This window comes from Phyllobates terribilis, unplaced genomic scaffold, assembly GCF_046119375.1.
Source record: "Phyllobates terribilis strain yellow unplaced genomic scaffold, ASM4611937v1 Scaffold_4__5_contigs__length_816908805, whole genome shotgun sequence".
NCBI lineage: Eukaryota > Metazoa > Chordata > Amphibia > Anura > Dendrobatidae > Phyllobates > Phyllobates terribilis.
The window spans coordinates 83,393,908-83,415,661 of NW_027362764.1; the positions used below are offsets into that span (position 1 = coordinate 83,393,908).

At 42.2% G+C, this 21,754-nt stretch overlaps 1 protein-coding gene across 1 annotated transcript in view; it reads left to right on the forward strand.

Annotated features, from left to right (window-relative positions):
- Window positions 1–16,446, forward strand: part of RAB18 (RAB18, member RAS oncogene family) — a 37,920-nt gene extending 21,474 nt beyond the window's left edge. The window contains exons 4-7 of the mRNA XM_073677580.1: window positions 1,275–1,347; window positions 3,044–3,162; window positions 6,019–6,085; window positions 14,045–16,446. Of these exons, the coding sequence (XP_073533681.1) occupies window positions 1,275–1,347; window positions 3,044–3,162; window positions 6,019–6,085; window positions 14,045–14,217 (432 nt within the window). The 3' untranslated portion in view covers window positions 14,218–16,446. The remainder of the gene's footprint in view (window positions 1–1,274; window positions 1,348–3,043; window positions 3,163–6,018; window positions 6,086–14,044) is intronic.
- The last annotated feature ends 5,308 nt before the right edge of the window (window positions 16,447–21,754 follow it).

Here is a 21,754-nt window from a genome sequence, read left to right on the forward strand (position 1 = left end):
TGTGCAAGATCTTCAACGAGGGGTGCAAGTCACTCAGGCTTCAGTGACCGGAGGATGGTGGTGGCGAGACAGAAGCCAAAAAGATGTAAATGCAGGGTGGCTCATTCACAAACATTGAAAAAGCGATTACTCAGGAATGAAGAAATAAATGTACAGACGTAGTCTGCATTACAGCGACCTAACACAGATTAGATCAGTTGGAAGCACTAAAAGACCCACTGACAGGTTCCCTTTAAGATGCAGATCAAAAACCAGTTTCAGTACATGAAGGCTCACTGCAATCAGTTTTATCGAATAGCAAATGTTTTTTTTTTTCTTCTTCTTTTACAACGTATTCCGTAGCGCTGTACACACACAAGCACTCCATACAGATGCTTCCCCAGTCAGATTTGTAACTTGAATCTGAGTTCTTAGCCACTCAGCCACCATACCTCCTTGGTGGGGGGTCACTCAGTTTTATGCAGCTTTCGAGCAGCATGTAGATAATTTTCTGTAAAATTTCGTAAGAGAAAACGGATTGAATTTTTTTGTGCTATAGACTTTTTACCCACATACACTTTTGACGAAAGTCAACTAGTCCCTCCAGTTTTGGTGGGACCAACAGACCATCTCATCTGTATGGGGGCCCTCCAGACATACTACCGACAGATGATGTCGGGGGTGACACCATGCCATAACATTCTGATTAATGGGGGCCCTGACCTCTGCTCAGTGCTGATTACATGTAAGATGGGATGAGGTCCCGCTGTCCAGCGCGGGGCTCCGGACGGCACGCTGTCCAGCGGGGGACTCCCGACGGCACTTCTGATGTCCACTCGCCATACCCGATTCATTATGCCGCCACTGCCTACTTCTGTCATCGTTGCCCCATTTTCCTTTTAATCCACATGGTCATCGGAGTGGCTGTGGGAGCCATCCCTTCCTTGCCTTTCCTCTGTGCTGTGGATTGGATCGGTGCTGATGACCCCGGTGCTGTGTCCAACTTGCGGAGAAGAACCGGCAGAGGTGGTTTAGACTTTCCCCAGCGCTCCCCCTGCCACTTCAATGGTCCTTTTGGCGAAGGAAAAAAGCAAGACATTGATCTGACAGATGAAGGCCATGACAGCATAAGTGTACAGTAGTTGCTGTGACCACAATGGTTTAATTTACAGTCAACGCTTGATGTAGTTTTGTGTCTAGTGCTTCTTTGCTTTGTGGTATCTTTTTTGCCCACAGGGTGGTGCTATAGCCCAGCGTAATTAAGGCTCTGTGTTAAACATGTGGTTTGTCTGCAGGACACCGCCGGACAGGAACGGTTCAGAACACTAACTCCCAGCTACTACAGAGGAGCACAAGGGGTTATATTGGGTAAGAGTATTACTAAGTGTTACTGTTAAAAAATTACTATCCAAAGATGGGATTTTGGAAGGAGATTTGAGACTTCTATGATCTATGGTGGCGGTGGTCACCTTCAATCAGTAGAAGAATATCTTGATAAAATGCTTGATTAGATCGGTAATTTTGTGCCTCACATTCAAAACCAATCATCATTTCCCTACATGAATAAAAGCTTAAAAATCAGATAAGGGAATCTTACTTTTATTTTGGGGATTAAATAAAGCTGACAGATCGCCTTTATTAAAGACGCTGATTTCTGCATACCAAAATATTCATTCACATGCAGTTTTATCATCGATGCATCACTGTGAAGACCTGTGGGTCTTCCGTAGGCGTAATACCGCTCAAAAAACACAGGGTCAGGGTAAAACAGTGTGGCAATACTTTATTGGACCACAAAGCGGGCCATAAACAGATAAAACAGTCCCAGCAAGTACCCATGATGGTACAACAATAGAGTCCTCACCCTTCTGCTGGCCCGCCTGGCATAGAACTGCGATTTCGGGGTTTGCAGGGCAGACTACCCCCACCAGTGGCACCCCGCTTTTGGTGGGACCCCAAAGAAAGGAGGTAACGACAAGCTTAGGAAACTAGCCTAGGTCAGTGAGGCCTGGGGCCAGGTGACATGTTTGTCCTAACATGGATTGTTAAAGACGTCTCTGAGGGTTCAGCAATGGTCAATGGAGCCGATCTGTATTCCTCCTGCTGGGGCTGAAGTCCCCTAAGCTGACATGCTGTAGACTGATCCAGAATAGAGGCAGAGATCCCCTTTTTATAGATAATAATTGTTCTTGCAGCCATCATTCACAGGTCAAGTGTCAGGGATGAATGTGGAAAGAGCTCATGACTCATTGTTTCAGCATTTAATCAACTTGCACAGTTTGTCCTCCATTGCTCGGCAAATCAACAACTCCCTTTAGCTGGTATAATACATAATCAGCATATTATCAAACAGTGTCGCTGACCCTATCTTGCTAGATTTGGAGACAATAAGTTGTACTACATCTTTACTCAAGTGTCAACATTCAGGATTATTTAAACAATAGTCTGTGTTAATCAACCAAAGAAGATCACAGGTTAAAAAGTCAACATAAAAATAAAGGTATACTGCTCTTGCCATTAGAAAGTATGTCTGGCATAATGAAGAAGAAAAGGTGTGTTGCCACAATCACATTCCATCTGATGTTACAACACAAGGGGGCACATTTTTTTTTGCAAACCGTCTAAATTTGAGACAGTGCAAAAAGAGGCTGGACAGATTTATTACTGTGGCTCATGCTGTCGGAGAATTCTGGCAAATTTTAAGACGATCTAATGTAAGTTTGCAATTTTTTTTTTAGTTGACTTTGTGCCAGAAATGTGCATCAAAATCTTGGTGCAATTTTTGGTGCACATTGTCGCAGTTTAGGCTTGGCCTTTCTTCAATAAAACCCACCGCTTTCCAGCTAGGCTACGCGCCATGTCAAGGCCCTGAAAGTGTGTAAAACACATAATAAATATGGTGCAAATCATAGATTTTGTACAGAATTGTGACGCATTTAGTCGAGGAATAGATTAATAATTAGTATGTATATATTTGTCTGCAATAAAATACACTGTTAAAACGTTATATATCGCATTCTAGTATATTGATTCGCTTCGATTTATACCGGTTTTTGTCTTTTAGTATATGACGTCACAAGAAGAGACACATTTGTGAAGCTGGACAACTGGTTAAATGAGCTGGAGACGTATTGCACAAGAAATGACATAGTAAAAATGCTCGTTGGAAACAAGATAGACAAGGTGAGCGGGGAATTTATCTAATGAACATGTGATTAACAGACTGTACTGCCTAAAGAGGCCGATATAAAATTATGCAAAATGTAGATATTTCAACAAAATGTCTCACCCATAGAATTGCTTAACCGGAGTATACTTCCAGATAAATGCAAAAAGCAATATTTTTTATATTTGCCATCATGAAAAACTCCCGGAAATTAAACGTTTAGCTACCATACGTGAAAATAATGTCATATAAATACACAACTTGTCCTGCAAAATAAAGGCTTTAAAAAGAAAGGAGTTCTGGCTAGAAGGGAAAAAAGGTAAAATCTCTGGCTACTTAAGGGGTTTTTTATTGATGAACTCTCAATAGGATTGGTCATCAGTATCGGATGAGTGGAGGTTCTGTATCCCCAGCAATCGGCTGTTATCAGCTCTTGCCATTGTCAATTGTAAGCAGTGAACAGAGCAGAACGCCACATTCCCCGTATGCCAGGTCCTGCCAATCAACCCCTATTCTCTTCAATAGGAGCTGATCTGCCGTACCCCAAAGCTGCAACTACCCTACGTACAGGTCTGTGGTGATCTGGCTTGCTTACTGTCAACCAGAGCTAATAACAGTTGATCGGTGGGAGTGTCAGATATTGATGACCTATCTTCAGGATAGATCATTAATATACATAGTGGATGTTTCGTTTTGTTTTTTGTTTTTTTTTAAAGGACATGTCATATACTCAAAAAATAATCTATTAAGCGTGTTGTAAAAATCCCTGAGATTTGCCACTCTCCCTTTTTTATGCTGTTACTATTGCAGAGATGTTCACATTTGTTACTTTTGGAGCACAGCATGTGAAATTTCTGCATTGTAGTTCCACTGGGCATTTCTTCAGAGTCTTCTCTGGGGGCATGTTGTTTCATCACTCCCTCCCTCCCTGACGCAGCCAATCACAGCTCAGCAGCATCTGAGACTTGATAGCCCGACTGCTGATCTAGCAGTCTGAGCTGGGAGGACGGGGTGAAAGCACACACTCCCAAGAAGACTCTGAAGAAATACCCAATTGTGCAACACACCAGAGGCTTCACATACTGCTCCCCAGAAGAAACAAGTCTGAATATCTCTACACTGTGTTCCAAATTATTATGCAAATAATATTTTCTCAGATTTTCCCAAATTACCTATATGAATTGCAGTCATTGTAATTTTCCAGTCAAATAACTATTAGAGTACAATTGAAAGGTTTTTGTACAAACTGCCTATGATAACAGTATATTTTTAAAAAAATAAAACACTCAAACTGCACTCAAAATGCATGTTCCAAATTATTATGCACAGCAGAGTTTTCAACCTTTTCATTTTAATAAAGAACAAAAAAATGGTCATTTTTGAAATTATAAGCATTAGCAGGTTATTACAAACTGAAATCAAACAGTTTTCAACTCAAAACTTTATTCTAGGTGATGTTACATTTGCACATAGGACCCCTTGTCCGAAAGGAGCTTCTGAACTCTCTCATCCATTGAATTTGTCAGGTTTTGGATGGTTTCTGCTTCAATTGTTTTGCATGAGGACAGAATACCCTCCCAGAGCTGTTGCTTAGATGTGAACTGCCTTCGGCCATCATAGACACTCCTTTTGATGATGCTCCAGAGGTTCTTAATGGGGTTGAGGTCAGGGGAGCATGGGTGCCACACCATAAGTTTGTCCCCTTTTATGCCCATAGCAGCCAGAGATGCAGATGTGTTATGTGCAGCATGAGACGGGGCATTATCATGCATGAAATGATCTCGATGGTCCAGATGGATGGAGTGGAGGATGGCTGGTTGATGGACACCCCATGCAAACACGGCTACGGCGCTAACAAGGAGGAGGTGGAGTAATGTTTTGGGCTGGAATCATGGGGAGAGAGATTGTCGGCCCTTTTAGGATGCCTGAAGGGGTAAAGATGAACTCCATAATGTATGTTGAGTTTCTCAAACAGCATTTCCTTCCATGGTTCAAGAAGAAGAACCGTGCATTCCGCAGCAAGTTCATTTTCATGCATGATAATGCACCGTCTCATGCTGCACATAACACATCTGCATCTCTGGCTGCTATGGGCATAAAAGGGGACAAACTTATGGTGTGGCCCCCATGCTTCCCTGACCTCAACCCCATTGAGAACCTCTGGAGCATCATCAAAAGGAGTGTCTATGATGGCGGGAGGCAGTTCACATCTAAGCAACAGCTCTGGGAGGGTATTCTGTCCTCATGCAAAACAATTGAAGCAGAAACCATCCAAAACCTGACAAATTCAATGGACGAGAGAGTTCAGAAGCTGCTTTCGAACAAGGGGTCCTATGTGCAAATGTAACATCACCTAGAATAAAGTTTTGAGTTGAAAACTGTTTGATTTCAGTTTGTAATAACCTGCTAATGCTTATAATTTCAAAAATGACCATTTTTTTGCTATTTATTAAAATGAAAAGGTTGAAAACTCTGCTGCGCATAATAATTTGGAACATGCATTTTGAGTGCAGTTTGAGTTTATTTTTTTAAAAATATACTGTTATCATAGGCAGTTTGTACAAAAACCTTTCAATTGTACTCTAATAGTTATTTGACTGGAAAATTACAATGACTGCAATTCATATAGGTAATTTGGGAAAATCTGAGAAAATATTATTTGCATAATAATTTGGAACACAGTGTACAATGGAGCAACACAGCACAAGAAGGAAAAGTGCAGCAGAATCAGGGGAGTTCAGGTTTTATTTACAAGGTATTTAACTCAATTAAAATTGATTCTACCATTAATTGGATTAATGGGACATATCCAAACACATTTTGTTGTGTTGTGTCCTGTGTTGCTGATATTACATTTTTTTTTTGTTTTGCAGGATAACCGAGAAGTGGACCGAAACGAAGGTCTCAAGTTTGCACGAAAGCATTCAATGTTATTCATAGGTATGAAAAGTTTGATATTTCTTATGTTGAGGCAGTTTTTACCTTTCTCCTTCTTAAACTCTCGGTCTTCACAGCCTAAACCAAGCTTTATTATGAAGTCTGCAGTATGATCTTGTGCCCCCATAGTGAAGGCTGCAGGTATCCAGCGTTTTGAATCTAAGTTGATGCTGGGGATTTGGAGCTTTGTATCGAAAAAACAATGCCCTGGTTCCTATTAAGGCACATTAAGAAATGAATCTGCTCATAATTTTACATCTAGGAACGATGTGTTAATAAATGGTGGAAGATTACACTATATCCTAAGAGCTAAATTCTACAAAGAAAGAAAACTGACAACAAATACAAATGACAAAAGATTAATGATGAGCGAGTGTCCTCGTTTAACCCTTTAACAGAGCATGCTCGGGTGCTTGCCGAGTATTTTTGGCGTGCTTATATATTTTGTTAGCGTCCCTGTGTCTGCATGATTTACAGTTGTAAGACCGCCTCAACACATGCGAGGTTTCCCTAACAAACAGGCAATCCCTGCATGTGTTGAGGCTGTCTTACAAATGTAAATCATGCAGACGCAGTAACTCGAACATAATATACGAGCACGCTGAAGATACTAGGCAAGCACCCGAGCATGCTCGGTTAAAGGGTTAAACGAGCACACCAGCTCATCACTATAAAAGCTGTATATTCACGTTTCAACCCTGAACGAGTCTTCATCAGGTGTAGGACAAAAGGGGTTAAATGTCCTGTTTTGTTTCTGCTTATAAAAGCAGCGTAATACCAGCCCATGTGGTTGTTGGGAGAACTGGGTCCGGCAGAAACCTTTCAGTGGTTTTTGACCAGTTGGACTTTACTGTTCCTGGTATCTGATTCATCCTCCGCTCTAGAGATCTTGGACTCTAAAACCTTTAAGTCATGGACGAGACAGGAAACAGTCTATGTCTGAGACCGCAGCGTCTCGCTCTTCATTTGATCTTCTCTGCCGCTTTATTTAACCACATCTTAGAAAAGAAGCAATATGGTATTGATTGTGCTTGTACAACACGCAAATAACTGGTTACACGTATCGCTGCCTACAGCTCCTCGGAGACCTTTGTTGTATCCCTCCACATAATAGATTTGACACATTGTAACTTCACCTGTTCCAAAAGTGGAATCATTTCCTGATGGTCTGATATCCTTTGCCCTTGAGCTGTGCTGGCTCGGTGCTCGGCTCCACGCCGAGTTAAAGCTGACGAGTATGTCTTGTGCTGTAGGATCCGCTCCACGTCTGTTGTGGTGTCCTCGATTGGTCAATAGCTGGGATTCATTTCCTATGAGTAACACCATGATGCTTTATGTACAGTCTTCTGTTAAACTGTTTCACCAATGCAATATGCGGTCTTCCATTAACTTGGATTTTCTTGGGTGATGGTTGTGGGCACTGATGCTTGCTCGTGGGCTGATGAGCAGGAGAGCATCTGCATAAGGTTTGCTTGCACCGACCATGTTCTTGTAGGCTTCCTCCAGCTGCCACAACTTCCTCTTGCAATCTGAATTTTTGATTTGGCTAAAGAAGAAAAGGTATGGAATATAGTAAGGGACTACAATATTCCAGTCCAGAAGCAAAGCATGTCCTTTTTTTAAAAAACATGATAGCCACTTAAAGACATCTACCAACAACATCCGTTAATTAGTTAGGTTTAATAGTTCTCTATGGATCTCTGATGCATCCATCACAACTCCCACGTAACTCCCTAAAGGAGTTGTCCGGCCTTGGGGTACAAGTCTGCAGTCACTCTTTGACTGCAAACCTGTGGATCCTCACATTTGCACGCTGTGAGGAGTCTCTGGTGCCGGCACCAGGAGCGGACAGTCCTGTGACCACAACTATGTGATTCACGTACTTAGTCTAATCAAAATGTGACCGGATCTAGCCATGCACGTCTAGTCTGCATGTGACCGTGCAAGTCCCATACTTGGGGTCACATGCCCAGAGTTCCTGGCATCTGCATCTGAGAATCCTTGCAGTGCGTGATGTGAGAATTCATAAGTCTTTAGTCACGCAGTGACTGTAGACTTGTAGCCTAAGGCCGGACAACCCCTTTATCTCAAAATGAAGAGGTCTCAGGAGCTGAGCTTCCTCAACATGTGACTGATGCTGGCTAAATTACATAAAATAAAAACATTAGAAAATAGAGACATAATCATAAAAAAAAAATTATTTTTTTTTCACCATGTAAAAAAAAAACTCTGCACGCTTGGTATCGCCGTATTCTTGCTGACCTGAAGGATCATGTTACCAGATCATTTTTACCTTATAATACTATAAAAACAAACCACAACCAGAATAAATGACGGAATTGGGTTTTTTTTTTTAAACTTTTCAGTACATTTTATGGTATAATGACGGGTGTCATTCAAAACTTCTGCTCATCCCACAAAAAACAAGCCCTCTTATGGCTTTAACAATGGCAAAATGAAAAAGTTATTACTCTTTAAAGAAGATGAGAGAGAAATTTCAAACGTCAAAACAAACGTTAGAGCCATTGCTTTTTTTTAATTTTAAGTGGGGTTGAAAAAGGAAAAAAAAACAGCCATTGTTTTTTTTGGTTTTAGTTTCTACAACATTTTATATGTAGTAAAAGTAATGTTGGTAACTTGATTCTTTAGGTGGGTATGATAACGGCGATATCAAACTTTGTTTAAAAAAAGTTTGTGTGTATATATATATATATATATATATATATATATATATATATATATATATATATATATATATATATATATATATATATATATATATATATATATGTGTGTATATATATATATATATATGTATATATGTATGTATATATGTATATATATATATATGTATGTGTACAGTACAGACCAAAAGTTTGGACACACCTTCTCATTTAAAGATTTTTCTGTATTTTCATGACTATGAAAATTGTACATTCACACTGAAGGCACCAAAACTATGAATTAACACATGGAATTATATACTTAATAAAAAAGTGTGAAACAACTGAAAATATGTCTTATATTCTAGGTTCTTCAAAGTAGCCACCTTTTCCTTTGATGACTGCTTTGCACACTCTTGGCATTCTCTTGATGAGCTTCAAGAGGTAGTCACCGGAAATGGTTTTCACTTCACAGGTGTGCCCTGTCAGGTTTAATAAGTGGGATTTCTTGCCTTATAAATGGGGTTGGGACCATCAGTTGTGTTGTGCAGAAGTCAGGTGGATACACAGCTGATAGTCCTACTGAATAGACTGTCAGAATTTGTATTATGGCAAGAAAAAAGCAGCTAAGTAAAGAAAAACGAGTGGCCATCATTACTTTAAGAAATGAAGGTCAGTCAGTCCGAAAAATTGGGAAAACTTTGAATGGGTCCCCAAGTGCAGTTGCAAAAACCATCAAGCGCTACAAAGAAACTGGCTCACATGAGGACCGCCCCAGGAAAGCAAGACCAAGAGTCACCTCTGCTTCTGAGGATAAGTTTATCCGAGTCACCAGCCTCAGAAATCGCAGGTTAACAGCAGCTCAGATTAGAGACCAGGTCAATGCCACACAGAGTTCTAGCAGCAGACACATCTCTTCAACAACTGTTAAGAGGAGACTTTGTGCAGCAGGCCTTCATGGTAAAATAGCTGCTAGGAAACCACTGCTAAGGACAGGCAACAAGCAGAAGAGACTTGTTTGGGCTAAAGAACACAAGGAATGGACATTAGACCAGTGGAAATCTGTGCTTTGGTCTGATGAGTCCAAATTTGAGATCTTTGGTTCCAACCACCGTGTCTTTGTGTGACGCAGAAAAGGTGAACGGATGGACTCTACATGCCTGGTGTGGGGGTGCTTTGCAGGTGACACTGTTGGGGATTTATTCAATATTGAAGGCATACTGAACCAGCATGGCTACCACAGCATCTTGCAGCGGCATGCTATTCCATCCTGTTTGCGTTTAGTTGGACCATCATTTATATTTCAACAGGACAATGACCCCAAACACACCTCCAGGCTGTGTAAGGGCTATTTGACCAAGAAGGAGAGTGATGGGGTGCTACGCCAGATGACCTGGCCTCCAGTCAGTGATGCTTGGTACCATTTTGGCGTATGACATTTTAATTGCTTTTTATTAGTTTATTTTTGGACGGTGGTAGGGCAGGTTGACTTAAACGCCAATTGCTGTGTTTTCAGTTTTTTTTTATTTTACATCATTCACCAAATGTGTTTAAATAATTTTATAGGATTGCCTAGATGACCGCAATGGGGACCTTCAGTAAGCTTCCAGATAATGTGATAATCCTTCAGTAGCCCATAATTGGGTCAGGGGGTTAAGTTTGGGTGTGGGAAGGAGCAAAGGGCACCAAACGGACGGCCAAACTATTTTGAACCACTTAAATGTCTTCAGACATTGACAACAACGCAAAAATGAGGTGCCGGCTGTGTTATAACTGTGCTGGCACCTGCCCTGAATGGAGTGGGATCAGCTCCAGAGCCTGCTCCATATACCTGCACTCTACGTGGGTGGTACTTGTGTGACACTTGTCACAAAGAGGTTAAATGGGCTTTTTTTTTTTTTTTTATTTATTTAGACGAGTTGCTGACGTATCCTAGGTACAGTCCTGATCGACTGAAAGTGTTGGCACCCTTGAAATTGTTCCAGAAAATGAAGTATTTCTCCCAAAAAATTATTGCAATTACATATGCTTTGTTATACACATGTTTATTTCCTTTGTGTGTATTGGAACAACACAAAAAAAAACAGAAAGAAGGCAAATGGGACATAATGTCACACAAAACACCAAAAATGGACGGACAAAATTGTTAGCACCTTTCCAAAATTGTTGGTACTGAACATGATTTCAAGCATGTGATGCTCGTTCAAAGTCACCTGTGGCAAGTGACCGGTGTGGACGGCAGATACAAAAGGGGAGAAGTTGACTTAATCTTTGCATTGTGTGTCTGTGTGTGCCACACTAAGCATTGAGAACAGAAAGAGGAGAAGAGAACTGTCTGAGGACTTGAACCAAAATTGCTGAACAATATCAACACCCTTAGTTTATATGCATGCTGCCTGTGGAGAAGGTGTCTGTGGCTAAATTATTTGAGATCTAATAGGAAAAAATAAGTCCTCAGTGATTGTTGTCTAATACAGATCATGAGATCCTTCTACTCTAACTCCTTGTGACTTTATAAAAGCTTTGTATTTGGTGACTCACATAGCTGCTGTATACCTTTTACGCACCCCTCCCAAGTTCTTGAGGTCAAGTAGTTAACCTTCATGTCCACCATCCACTTATTACAATTTCATACTTTACGAAAGTGCAGTCTGCCAAGAAACATAAAGCTTGACCCCTGGAAAGCGGAGCAGTAAATTTTAATGATACCTAATGTGTTTTCTTTTGATTATGGAGTGCAGCTCTGCGGGATTCAGGACCTGTCATTGCCCTTCAGTAAAATCTAGATTTAGTAAAAAGTCAGCATAACGCCTGCCGAAAGGAGCGAGATCCGAAGATTTACACCCGATCAGTTACCGGTGATTTCAGGGCATATATATGTCAGTCTACCTCCTAATGATTCAGGTTTAATGAACTCGGGCTAATTATTTTATATAATAGAAATTGTATTCGTTTTATTGGACCGCACAGCTAATGGATTATAGTCTCGCTTTTATGGCCGTGCCGGTGATTGTGTTTTATCAGGTTCTGGCATTTAGAATATCAATTTTTTAGAAAAGTGCTTGGGATATTATATTTTAAAGGCTGTTTTGCAGCTGGAATTTTCCAAGCCTGGCAGGAGCCTAAGTAGTGGGCAGATGGCAGCCCAGGGCAACGTGCGGCCCCTAGGTGCTCCACCATAGGACCCTAGCTCTCCTGTTCCATCTGTGTATCTGTTTTCCATCATATTTCTTTATGTGAGCACAGCTTGCCTAAGATTCCCTAAACTAATAGAAAGTAACTGTACATGGACATACACCTCCCCACATGGAGGATACCAGCCATTGAGTGTAATGTGCAGTCCTATGGATGGAGTCAGGAGCTGCATCTCAACTCTTATAATCTTATTCTAGGTATTAGGTTAGACACCAGATTATCACCCGATCCAGCCATTATGTTTGGGTGCCATTTCCTAACCATTTCCCTCCTTGCAACCCTAAGGTGTGAACTAGTGGAATAATCCGACAACTGTTCACTCCTTTTAAATCTATTCACATTGTAAACTTGCTTGTATTTTTTACAAACCCTTTCAATTTATTTATTAAAAATTCTCTCCATTCTCAAAAAAATTGTTTTTAGTTTTTTCTTTTTATTTATAGCTAATTCTGTTAAAACAGATGCAGTGAGTACAATCCTTTTTCGAGTAGAGCTTGTAAGCGCTGCTCTTAAGCTAGAGTACACTGGTAGCGCTTGATCCCCGCTAGCTTCAGCTCCACAGCACTCCTCCAGTGCTGCTGTGAGGCAGCATCAGAGGAGCTTGCACTTTGGGCCAGTGGCTCAATAATGCCACTGGTCCGATCAGTCAGTCAAGCAGGAGCACACGTCTCCCCAGAAAGCAGGTAAAGTAAGCTTGAGAAGAGGACAACCCGTTTAACCACTGCATGTATTACTTTTTGTGCGCTGCACTTCACCTGTTTAGCCTCGCCATTTACTTTGTGAAAAATGCCGAATTTTTTTTTCCACCTATGAGTGAAATATTGGATGGCCATCTTTACTTAAAGTTGTTGTCCACCACTAGGACAACCCCTTCTTGAGCTAAATATTTGGCCCCGATAAAATAAAACACCTATACTCCCCTCCGGTGCTGGCGCCATTCCAGACGTGTCAACACTCACATTCCTGGGGCTATGATACAGTGGAATAATACGTTGCGCCCGGCACCAAATCAGTGCCAGCGTCTGTCACCGCCTTCGTACATTTTGAACATGAAGATGAAGTCCGGGCTGCAGCTGATCTGACTTTTTCTTCACGTTCAATTCAAGATGGGGACAGTGACGCTAGCGCTGATTGGGCGCCGGGCACCACATGTCAAAGGCTGGGACAGTGACTCTAGCGCTGATTGGGCACCACGTGTCAAAGGCGGGGACAGTGACTCTAGCGCTGATTGGGTGCCGGGCACCATGTGTCAAATGCGGGGATAGTGACGCTAGCGCTGATTGGGCGCCGGGCACCATGTGTCAAATGCGGGGATAGTGACGCTAGCGCGGATTGGGCGCCGGGCACCACGTGTCACCCCACCAGCGCTTCGGGACCGTGAGTGCCTGGAATGGTGCCAGCACCGGAAGGGAGTATAGTTTCGGGGTTTTTTTATCGAGCCAAACATTTAGTTCAAGCAGGGGTTGCCCTAGTAGTGGACAACCCATTTAAGAAACTGCTACAAACAGCTCTTCTTCTGGGCACTTTTATGCTTCTAACCTAAAAAGATTTGGTAATGGACCTAATGGGTTATTCCCATCTCACCCATGAACGGGAGTAGTTCTGTCCCAGCTCTAAGCACTGGAGGTGAAACCTTGGAAATGCCGGGAGCGGCTGACCCATTCTCTTTACGTGATGGCCATAGAATTGAATAAAACTTATGGAAGCAACGTAGCTCAGATGCGCTCAGCTGTTTCTGTACTTTCACCTTTGGTCACAGCCTGAAAGAAACTATTAAAGGTTGAGATGGGATAACCCTTTAAGGTACTCACAAACATCAGATGGATATGGCCAGAACATCTAATGTGTAGGTGAATGTCGGGAAAGCAGAGTTGGGCTTGTTGGATTTCAACATGTCCAATCCTTTGAGAACAAACAAGATAGGACAGCCGTCAGAGGTATCTGCCAGCAATTTCTTGCTTCTCCCTATTGGAAACGTGGGCACTTCCGAGCCAAGCCAAGTGTGCATGTGTAGGGGGAGAAACGGGAAGAATAATCGTAGGAGATAAACAATCATTCTCCTGTTCTCCAGCACTAACTTTTTTTTTTCTTCTGTCTATTCCAGAGGCCAGTGCAAAGACTAGAGACGGAGTTCAGTGTGCCTTTGAAGAACTTGTGGAAAAGATAATACAGACGCCAGGACTATGGGAAAGCGAATCTCACAACAGAGGCGTTAGGTTGTCTAATGAAGAAGGTGGCCGGGGAGGCCCGTGTAGCGGATACTGCTCCATGCTATAAACCAGTTGTCGTACGATCTTCCTATGATCCGCGTGTAGTCAGACCAGTTTTCCTGTATATAAAACCATTACAGTTAATATAGGGACCTTACCAGTTTGCACTTATTTGTTTGTATCATGAGGCAAATATCTGTAGGATACAGTTCAGCAGATTTGCAGGCAGAGGGGTTAAGCGCATGAAACTTTTGACTTTGAAGGAAAATGCATTAGCTGCATTAACTACATTGCCACCTGTTCATGCTGTCCTTTTTTAACTTTATTACATTGCAAAACATTTCTATACTGTGTTGCTAAGTCTTCTTCACCACCCTCCTCCCGATCTCTTCTGTTGCTCCTCGCTATACACTTGTGTCTTCTGTTAATATATTTGAGTGTTACACAATCCCCGGCACAGATATTGCTGAAGACGACCCCTCGCTCGTCTCCGGATGCACACTAAAAGCATGTTCAAGCAGATGTCTTTTATCACTTTGCCACCAAATTTGCAATTTCCTCTTTTACTGTATGTAATAACCACCGGCATATGGTGTTTGTTTGTAAGTCGCAGATCAAATCCCCAAGAAGTCATCACTTCTCCACACGTCTCCTGAATATGGGTTTATAGTCAATGGAGGAGTCCTACCCAGACTTCCAGCAATTGCTTCCTGTCCATTAACTGTAGAGGTGTCCCTATAACCAGAAGCGGGATCTTGTCTTCCCTATGCATGTTTGTGACCAGTATTTTATTTTTCTCCTCTGCTTCCCTCTCTGTGTGATTTACAATTTATTACAATGAATGTAAAATCAAAATATATATATTTTTTTTCTGTGGCTTTTGATGCTACTATGTCCATGTAGGTATTACTATGAAATGTATATACTATCTCCACCTGCAAGCTCCACGTTTAAAGACCTGTCGAAAAATATAGATCAGTTTTCAGCAGCATATCTGTGCCGTAAACCAAAGGGGCTGTGTAAAGTTGGAAAAGGTTTGCTCTTTTTTTTTTTTTTTTTTTCCTCCCTCTTTTGGCCTTTTATAGACACGCTAATAATTATTCCCGTTTGATGAGCGGGCAAACCGTTCATTCGACAGGTGCGATCATTTTTTTTTTTTTGTGCATACATATCGACAGCACATATCCTGGTGTAAACAGGAAATGTGCTTTCAAAAATGCGATGGCCAATAGGGACAGAATGATCGCATTAACCATCATTCTGTCCCACTCACTGGATCGGCGGCCGGTGTAGACAGACTGTCTACTGGACTGTCATCTTGTATAGGGATGATCAGCAGTAGTTTAGTGTCCTGGATCGGCTTGTCTAAATTTGCCTTTGTTATATCGGCTGTTGCTTTTATTGCAGTTCAGAATCCTTTATTGACTTGCAGTACTAGACACGACCAAGAGGGGTGCTGTTTAAAAAAATAAATAAATAAAAATAAGCAAACTTTTTTCTAACTTTATGCAAACTCTTAGTCTCTCGGAGATTATATAGAATCGTATGGACTGATACAAGAGCCTATGAATATCGAACCATACATGGCCAATTAACCCCCAAAGGTTGTCCAGGATTTTTAAAGTTTTCTAAAAGAAAGGGAGTACGACACAATAACTGACCTGGTGAACCCTTAAGGTCGCAGTGAACGGTCCTGTATTGATGATGACACCGTCCATGTCCACATGACCGCTGCAGACAATCTTTGTCCTCAGTTGTCCCAATGCCGGCGAGTTGCTGCAGCGGCATCGTATGCATGGTTGGTACGTCCTCACTTAAAACAGACAAACAGGATGGAGAAGACCGAATGTAATCAGAAGCCGCATACTTGTAAATGTCTTTTTCTGGCCTCTGCTCCTTTTATTCGTGTAATCCTGGGGGTGGCTGCAGACCCCACTTTGAATGTAACCAGTTTCCAGTCCATCTACGTGAATAGGACGTTTACATGAGGTGGGAGATGGACGCCTTGTGTTTGGCTTAGCTGGGGATAGGTGCGTGGAGTGCAGTGTTGGAGCTTTTCTATACTCGTCGCCATTTGGAAGAGTTGTCACTCGCTTTCTATTCAATTCAGCCAACACCAATGAAAACTTACCTGAGTTTAATTTCTTCCTCCTTCCCAATCACTGTCGCTCCATGCAGCATTTCATGAGACCTAAAATTGCCTTGAAATTACTAAAAGTTTTATTCCACGTACCAAAAGCACATTATAACTTATTTGCAAAACTGAATAAATCTTCTATCACCATTTTCTTCTGTACGTGCTGGTTTTGTGTTTTCTGTCTACATTTAATATTTTATTTATTTAACTCGCTTATATAGCGCTATTAATTCCACAGCGCTTCACAGACAATATCGGCGCGATATCTTGTATAGTGCGTTAAAGGCGCGTCTTATTTGTAGCTTTTTAGGATGCAGAGAAAAGAAAAATGCCATAAACCAGAGATCACCATTAAAAAAATATATATAAATGCTTTATTGGTACACACAGAACCACATACAATAGCTTAGAAAACATTTAAAATCTCGAAAAACACATCAACCCACAATAGGGCTGTAGTATTGCCTCTCATCATCCCACAATAGATGGAACATAATAGAATTTACAGCACTGGCACCATATCATCAGCACCAGGTGTAGATTTAATGTATGCGCTAAACCAGACCCACTAGATGATACACCACCTAATAGGTGTAAGTGTCAAGGATTGAACACTCACACTATCTATTATAATCTTTCACATAAGTAGTGTACTCAAAGCCCCTTGTAAGGTTGATATAAAGAAACGTAACCTCATGAACCATCCAAATAGTGGTCCGTAACCTCAATACAATTAGGATATTTCACCTAAAACGATCACTACAATATCACCTGATGATTTAATATATTTATTTATTTTACTCACTTATATAGCGCCATTAATTCCACAGCGCTTTACAGACATTAAGGGCACTGTCCCCATTGGGGCTCACAATCTAGATTCCCTATCCGTATGTATTTTTGGAGTGTGGGAGGAAACCCACGGAAACATGGGGAGAACATACAAACTCTTTGCAGTTGTCCTTGTTGGGATTTGAACCCAGCAGGGCTGTGGAGTTGGTAAGCCAATCCTCCGACTCCTCAATTCCCATGACACCGACTCCAACTCCCTCATACATGGCTATTGCTTAAGTGATAAACTGACTGTAGCACAGATTCATCTCAGCTAAAAGTCTAGACCCTTAGATCAGGAATAGGACAGACATTTATAGGACATTTCATAACTTTCCCAAATTCTTATGAAAAAATATTCCCCACAAACTGCATTGAACTACTGCACCCAATTTATTATATATTTTAGGAGCCGGTATTGGTCCATTTTATTCAGACTCCACCAAAATGGGCTCCGACTCCATGACTCAGACTCCACAGCCCTGGAACTCAGGACTCCAGCGCTTCAAGGCTGCAGTGCTAACCACTGAGCCACTGTGCTGGGCTAGAGGTACAAACATGACATGTTGGTAAATCTGGGTGATGGTATAAAATCCATCCAATCCAATACTGTTCAATGGCAGAATAAAGGTGCCTAGAGGTTGTCCTGAAAGCTCAAAAACGTGGGAGAGAAAGGCAAAACCAAAAATGTCCAACACGTGTCGCCACAACAGTGGCTTCCTCAGGGGCCTCTCAAGTAACTTTTGAAGATCCAAATGCAGTCTAAATTATAAGGAAACCTTTTGTGTCCCAAAATGCTATTGACTTGCAGGTTAATAGCATTACAATGCTGTCTGGCCGCCTTATGAATGAACGGCTACCAGGAGAAAATGTACTTTATTCTTTGCGGGAGCCACTGTCTTTCAGTCATAGAGGCGCTCATGAAGTGGCTACAGTCATTGGGTGCTACAGCTGTAAGCCCCCTCAGGCATCTGTGCAAAGCGAGCTGTCAATGAAAGTGGTGGGGTGTACTTACAGCCACCACTCACTCTGTACTGATTGCTGACTGTAGCCGCTCCAGGCATGCCACTATGACTGAAAGCCAGCTGCTCCTGGGAGGAATTGTTCATCTGGAAGGAGCTGGGGCTGTACCAGTCACTGCTCACTACACAGCGCACTGGAATCGCATCCACCTCTCCTTGACTGACAGTTAAGGAGCAGGGGGGAGTGATCAAAGCTCGCTCACCTTTGTAGTGAGTACGCTGACTGTTTACAGCCTCCTGCCCCGATGACTGGAGTAGAGTGGCTGCAGGGAGAACATAATTACATGTTCTCCCTGCAGCCACATTCAAAACATCATTGACCTATATTAATAAAGTATTAATGACCGGAGTGCCCTCTTATAAAGTACTTCTGCCTGACTGCCCCCTTAAAAAGCAATAATACCTAATGCCCCCTTATAAAATGGTCTGAGTGCCAAATATTTCTTCAGTGACCCTTATATAGTAATAATGCATATTGAGCCCCCCTCTACATCCCTCTACATCCCTCTACATCCCTCAAAAATAAAATAATGCAAATATAAAAAAAGTATTCTCACTTAATCTGAAGTCCCCAATGAGGCCACCAGCCGCATCTTCTTTTAGTGTCCAAGTGAAGCAAAAGAGTAACCTCATCCGCCACTTATTCAGGAACATTATCGTCCTATGAATGCCTGTTCCCCATTTCTGTAGGCTGCCGGCCTAAAGTGACCTTCGGTCTACAAGGAAGAGTGGTAGAGCCCGTTTCACCTTTTACATGCTTTTTGTTTCCTTACTCACTGCTGCAGGATCAGTCTCATTTCCGTCCGTCAGGCAATTTGTAACACTTTATCTGTCTATTTCTGAGCTCTTTTCAGCTGATTTATGACCATATCCAAATATATCTCCACTTTGATGTGGTCATAAGTCAGCTGAGACGAGAAAAAGACAGATAACAGAGTTGAACAAATGAACTCGCTGACAGTCTTGGATAACCCATTTGGCAGCCAACAACGTGTACTGAAATAAACAGTTTTAAAATCCAAATTGTGCAAAATTTTTAATGTAACCCATTTGCAAAAAATATTTTTTAGCCCAAAATACATGCATTGAAGTTTAAGAAAAAGCAAAAAAAAAAAAAAAAACTGCACCCAAAGGTATCCATATCTTTTCAGGGGTGTTTTGGCACTTTTATGTTGATGGCATTTTGTTTTTATAATAGGTCATTAACATTTGATTTGCAAAGGTGCCAGGAGTTTGACTCCCATCAAGTGAATAGAACTGAGCTACAGTACCTGGCACAGACGCAGGCAATACTAGCTCAAACTACATGTCCGGTTAATTTAACGAGACCCACAATTATGAAAATAATCATATTAAAAAAAAAAAAATGGTTCTGGAATACCTCTTTTAGCTATTAAAGGGAATCTGTTAGCAGGTTTTGCTATGTAATATGTGAGCGTAATGATGTAGGGGCAGAGGCCCTGATTCCAGCGATGTCATTAGAATTTTTTTTTTTGCTGTGTCAATAAAATCAGTGTTTTATCAGCAGGAGATTAGCACTACAGGACTTGTTGTCCCATGCGTCCTGGTCCAACCATTCTCTACCACTGATTAGCAGCTTTCTGTTAATATACAGTGTACAAAGATAGCGGCCAATCAGGGGTGTGTGCGGGGTTATACAGGGCTCAGCATTCAGAGCTCTGCTAGATCTGCCGCAGAGAAAACTGGTTCTATCACAACTGCAGCACCCAATAAAGTAAGTGACACATCGTTGGAGTCAGGGTCTCTGCCCCTGCATCATGCTGCTGGCAGGTTACATAGCAAAACCTGCTGACAGATTCCCTTTAATAATTGCAATATTTCTAAATTGCTTAGTTGAGGTCTCAGAAATTATATAAAGATTTTGATATTTGTGAATAAGCGCTCTAATGATGATGCTTCCGGTGTTATATTTGTGAGGACACTGCCTGCATTGACGTTGGCACTTTGATTAAAATCTAGTTTTAATGCCATCTCATCATTGGAATTTGGCACCAGGATGAGCGTGGTACACAGCACCAACCTAGACAATTTGATGTCTATATATAATTAATGGAATTTGGACTGTCATAGTATCACTGTAAGATAGCTCACCGAGATGGTTGTGATCTGTGATGTAATCCTGGAATTTTGCTCTAGTGCACATAAGCACTAAGAGGATTGTTTGGTGCATCTAGGCCAGCTTTTATGGGTAGCCAGAGAGATGAGCGGGTCAGGCTACCCACATACCTCACCTCTGGGTGTGGTTAACGAGTTAAAATGGAGGCCGTTGTTTGGCACATGTTCTGTATATGGAGGGAGAAGGCCTCCCATGTGTTGTTTCTCCAGACTGCGCCAGTGTACTGGATGCTATCCAGCCTGTATGACCACAGGACTGGCTAACCAGAGACTTTGCCTAAAGGACTGTTTACTTTGTTTTGCCTGCACTAAAGACTGTTTTGCTTTTGCTTACGGATGGTTTATGAGGTTATAAACAGACGTGGACATTTAAATGAAAATGCTTCTTGTTTGCCTCCTAATGCACCCAAGTGAGTAGAAACTCTACAATTGGTGTTAGAAGTGTGGGCAGCGTTCCAGGCAAGTACGTGTGACTGCTACAAAACGTACTGCATGTCCTGGGTGAAGTATGCAGTAAGCCAGCAAGTGATGCCAGACAAAATGGAGGACATGCTTAAACATCTTGTGCAGGCACAGCACCAGCAGTTGTTACAGCAGCAGCAGATGGTGCAACAGAAGACAAGTAAGCTGATTATGCAGCAGCTCCAGTTACAGCAGCAGCAGTAACAGGACCAGCACCGTCAACAGCAAATTGATTTGCTTGCAGAGGCAATTCGTGGCACAGCGACAGCTCCGACGAGGCCAGTGGACGATTTCTCCATCCGGATGCCTTTTTGACTGTATTTGAAAGGGTCGCCGAGAGGGAGAAACGTCCGCCAGAGCAGTGGGCAGAGGTGCTGGCGCCATACTTAACAGGGGAGCTTCAGAAGGCTTGCTATGACTTGGCCTTGCAGGACCAAGGAGTATGGCTAACTGAAATTCTGGCGCGCTTGGGGGTGATGACTGTTAGGGCGCAGCAGGTCCACCGCTGGGAGTATTATTGTGACAAACCCCCTTGCTTCCAAGTGTTTGACCTTCTGCACCTGGTCAAAAAATGGCTGCAGCAGGAGTCCTCTACACCTGCGCAGATGGTAGAGAGAGTTGTGATGGATTGGTTTATGCATTCCCTGCCAAGGCCAATACAGACTTGGGATGCCCAGGGTGATCCCTGAAATGCTGATTAATTGATCGGACTGGTCGAGAGGGGATGGAGGCCCAAAAGGGGGTGGGGCATCCAAGGTCCAAAGGGGCGGGGGAGGTAATGCCAAAGGTCCCTACGGGGTAATGTGATATATGCTGGAAATGCCATGGCCCATGTCATATAGTTGCCCGTTGTCCCCTGACCCCCGAGCAAATGGACTGCATCAGTCATAAGAATGGGGCCCTTCCTCGTGACAATGGGAATGGAGAGGGGGCCATGTAGATGTGGCATTCTCCATTCATGCTTGGCAATTTCCAGAATTTCCATAGAAGTAAATAGAAAGAGCTGCACAAGAACA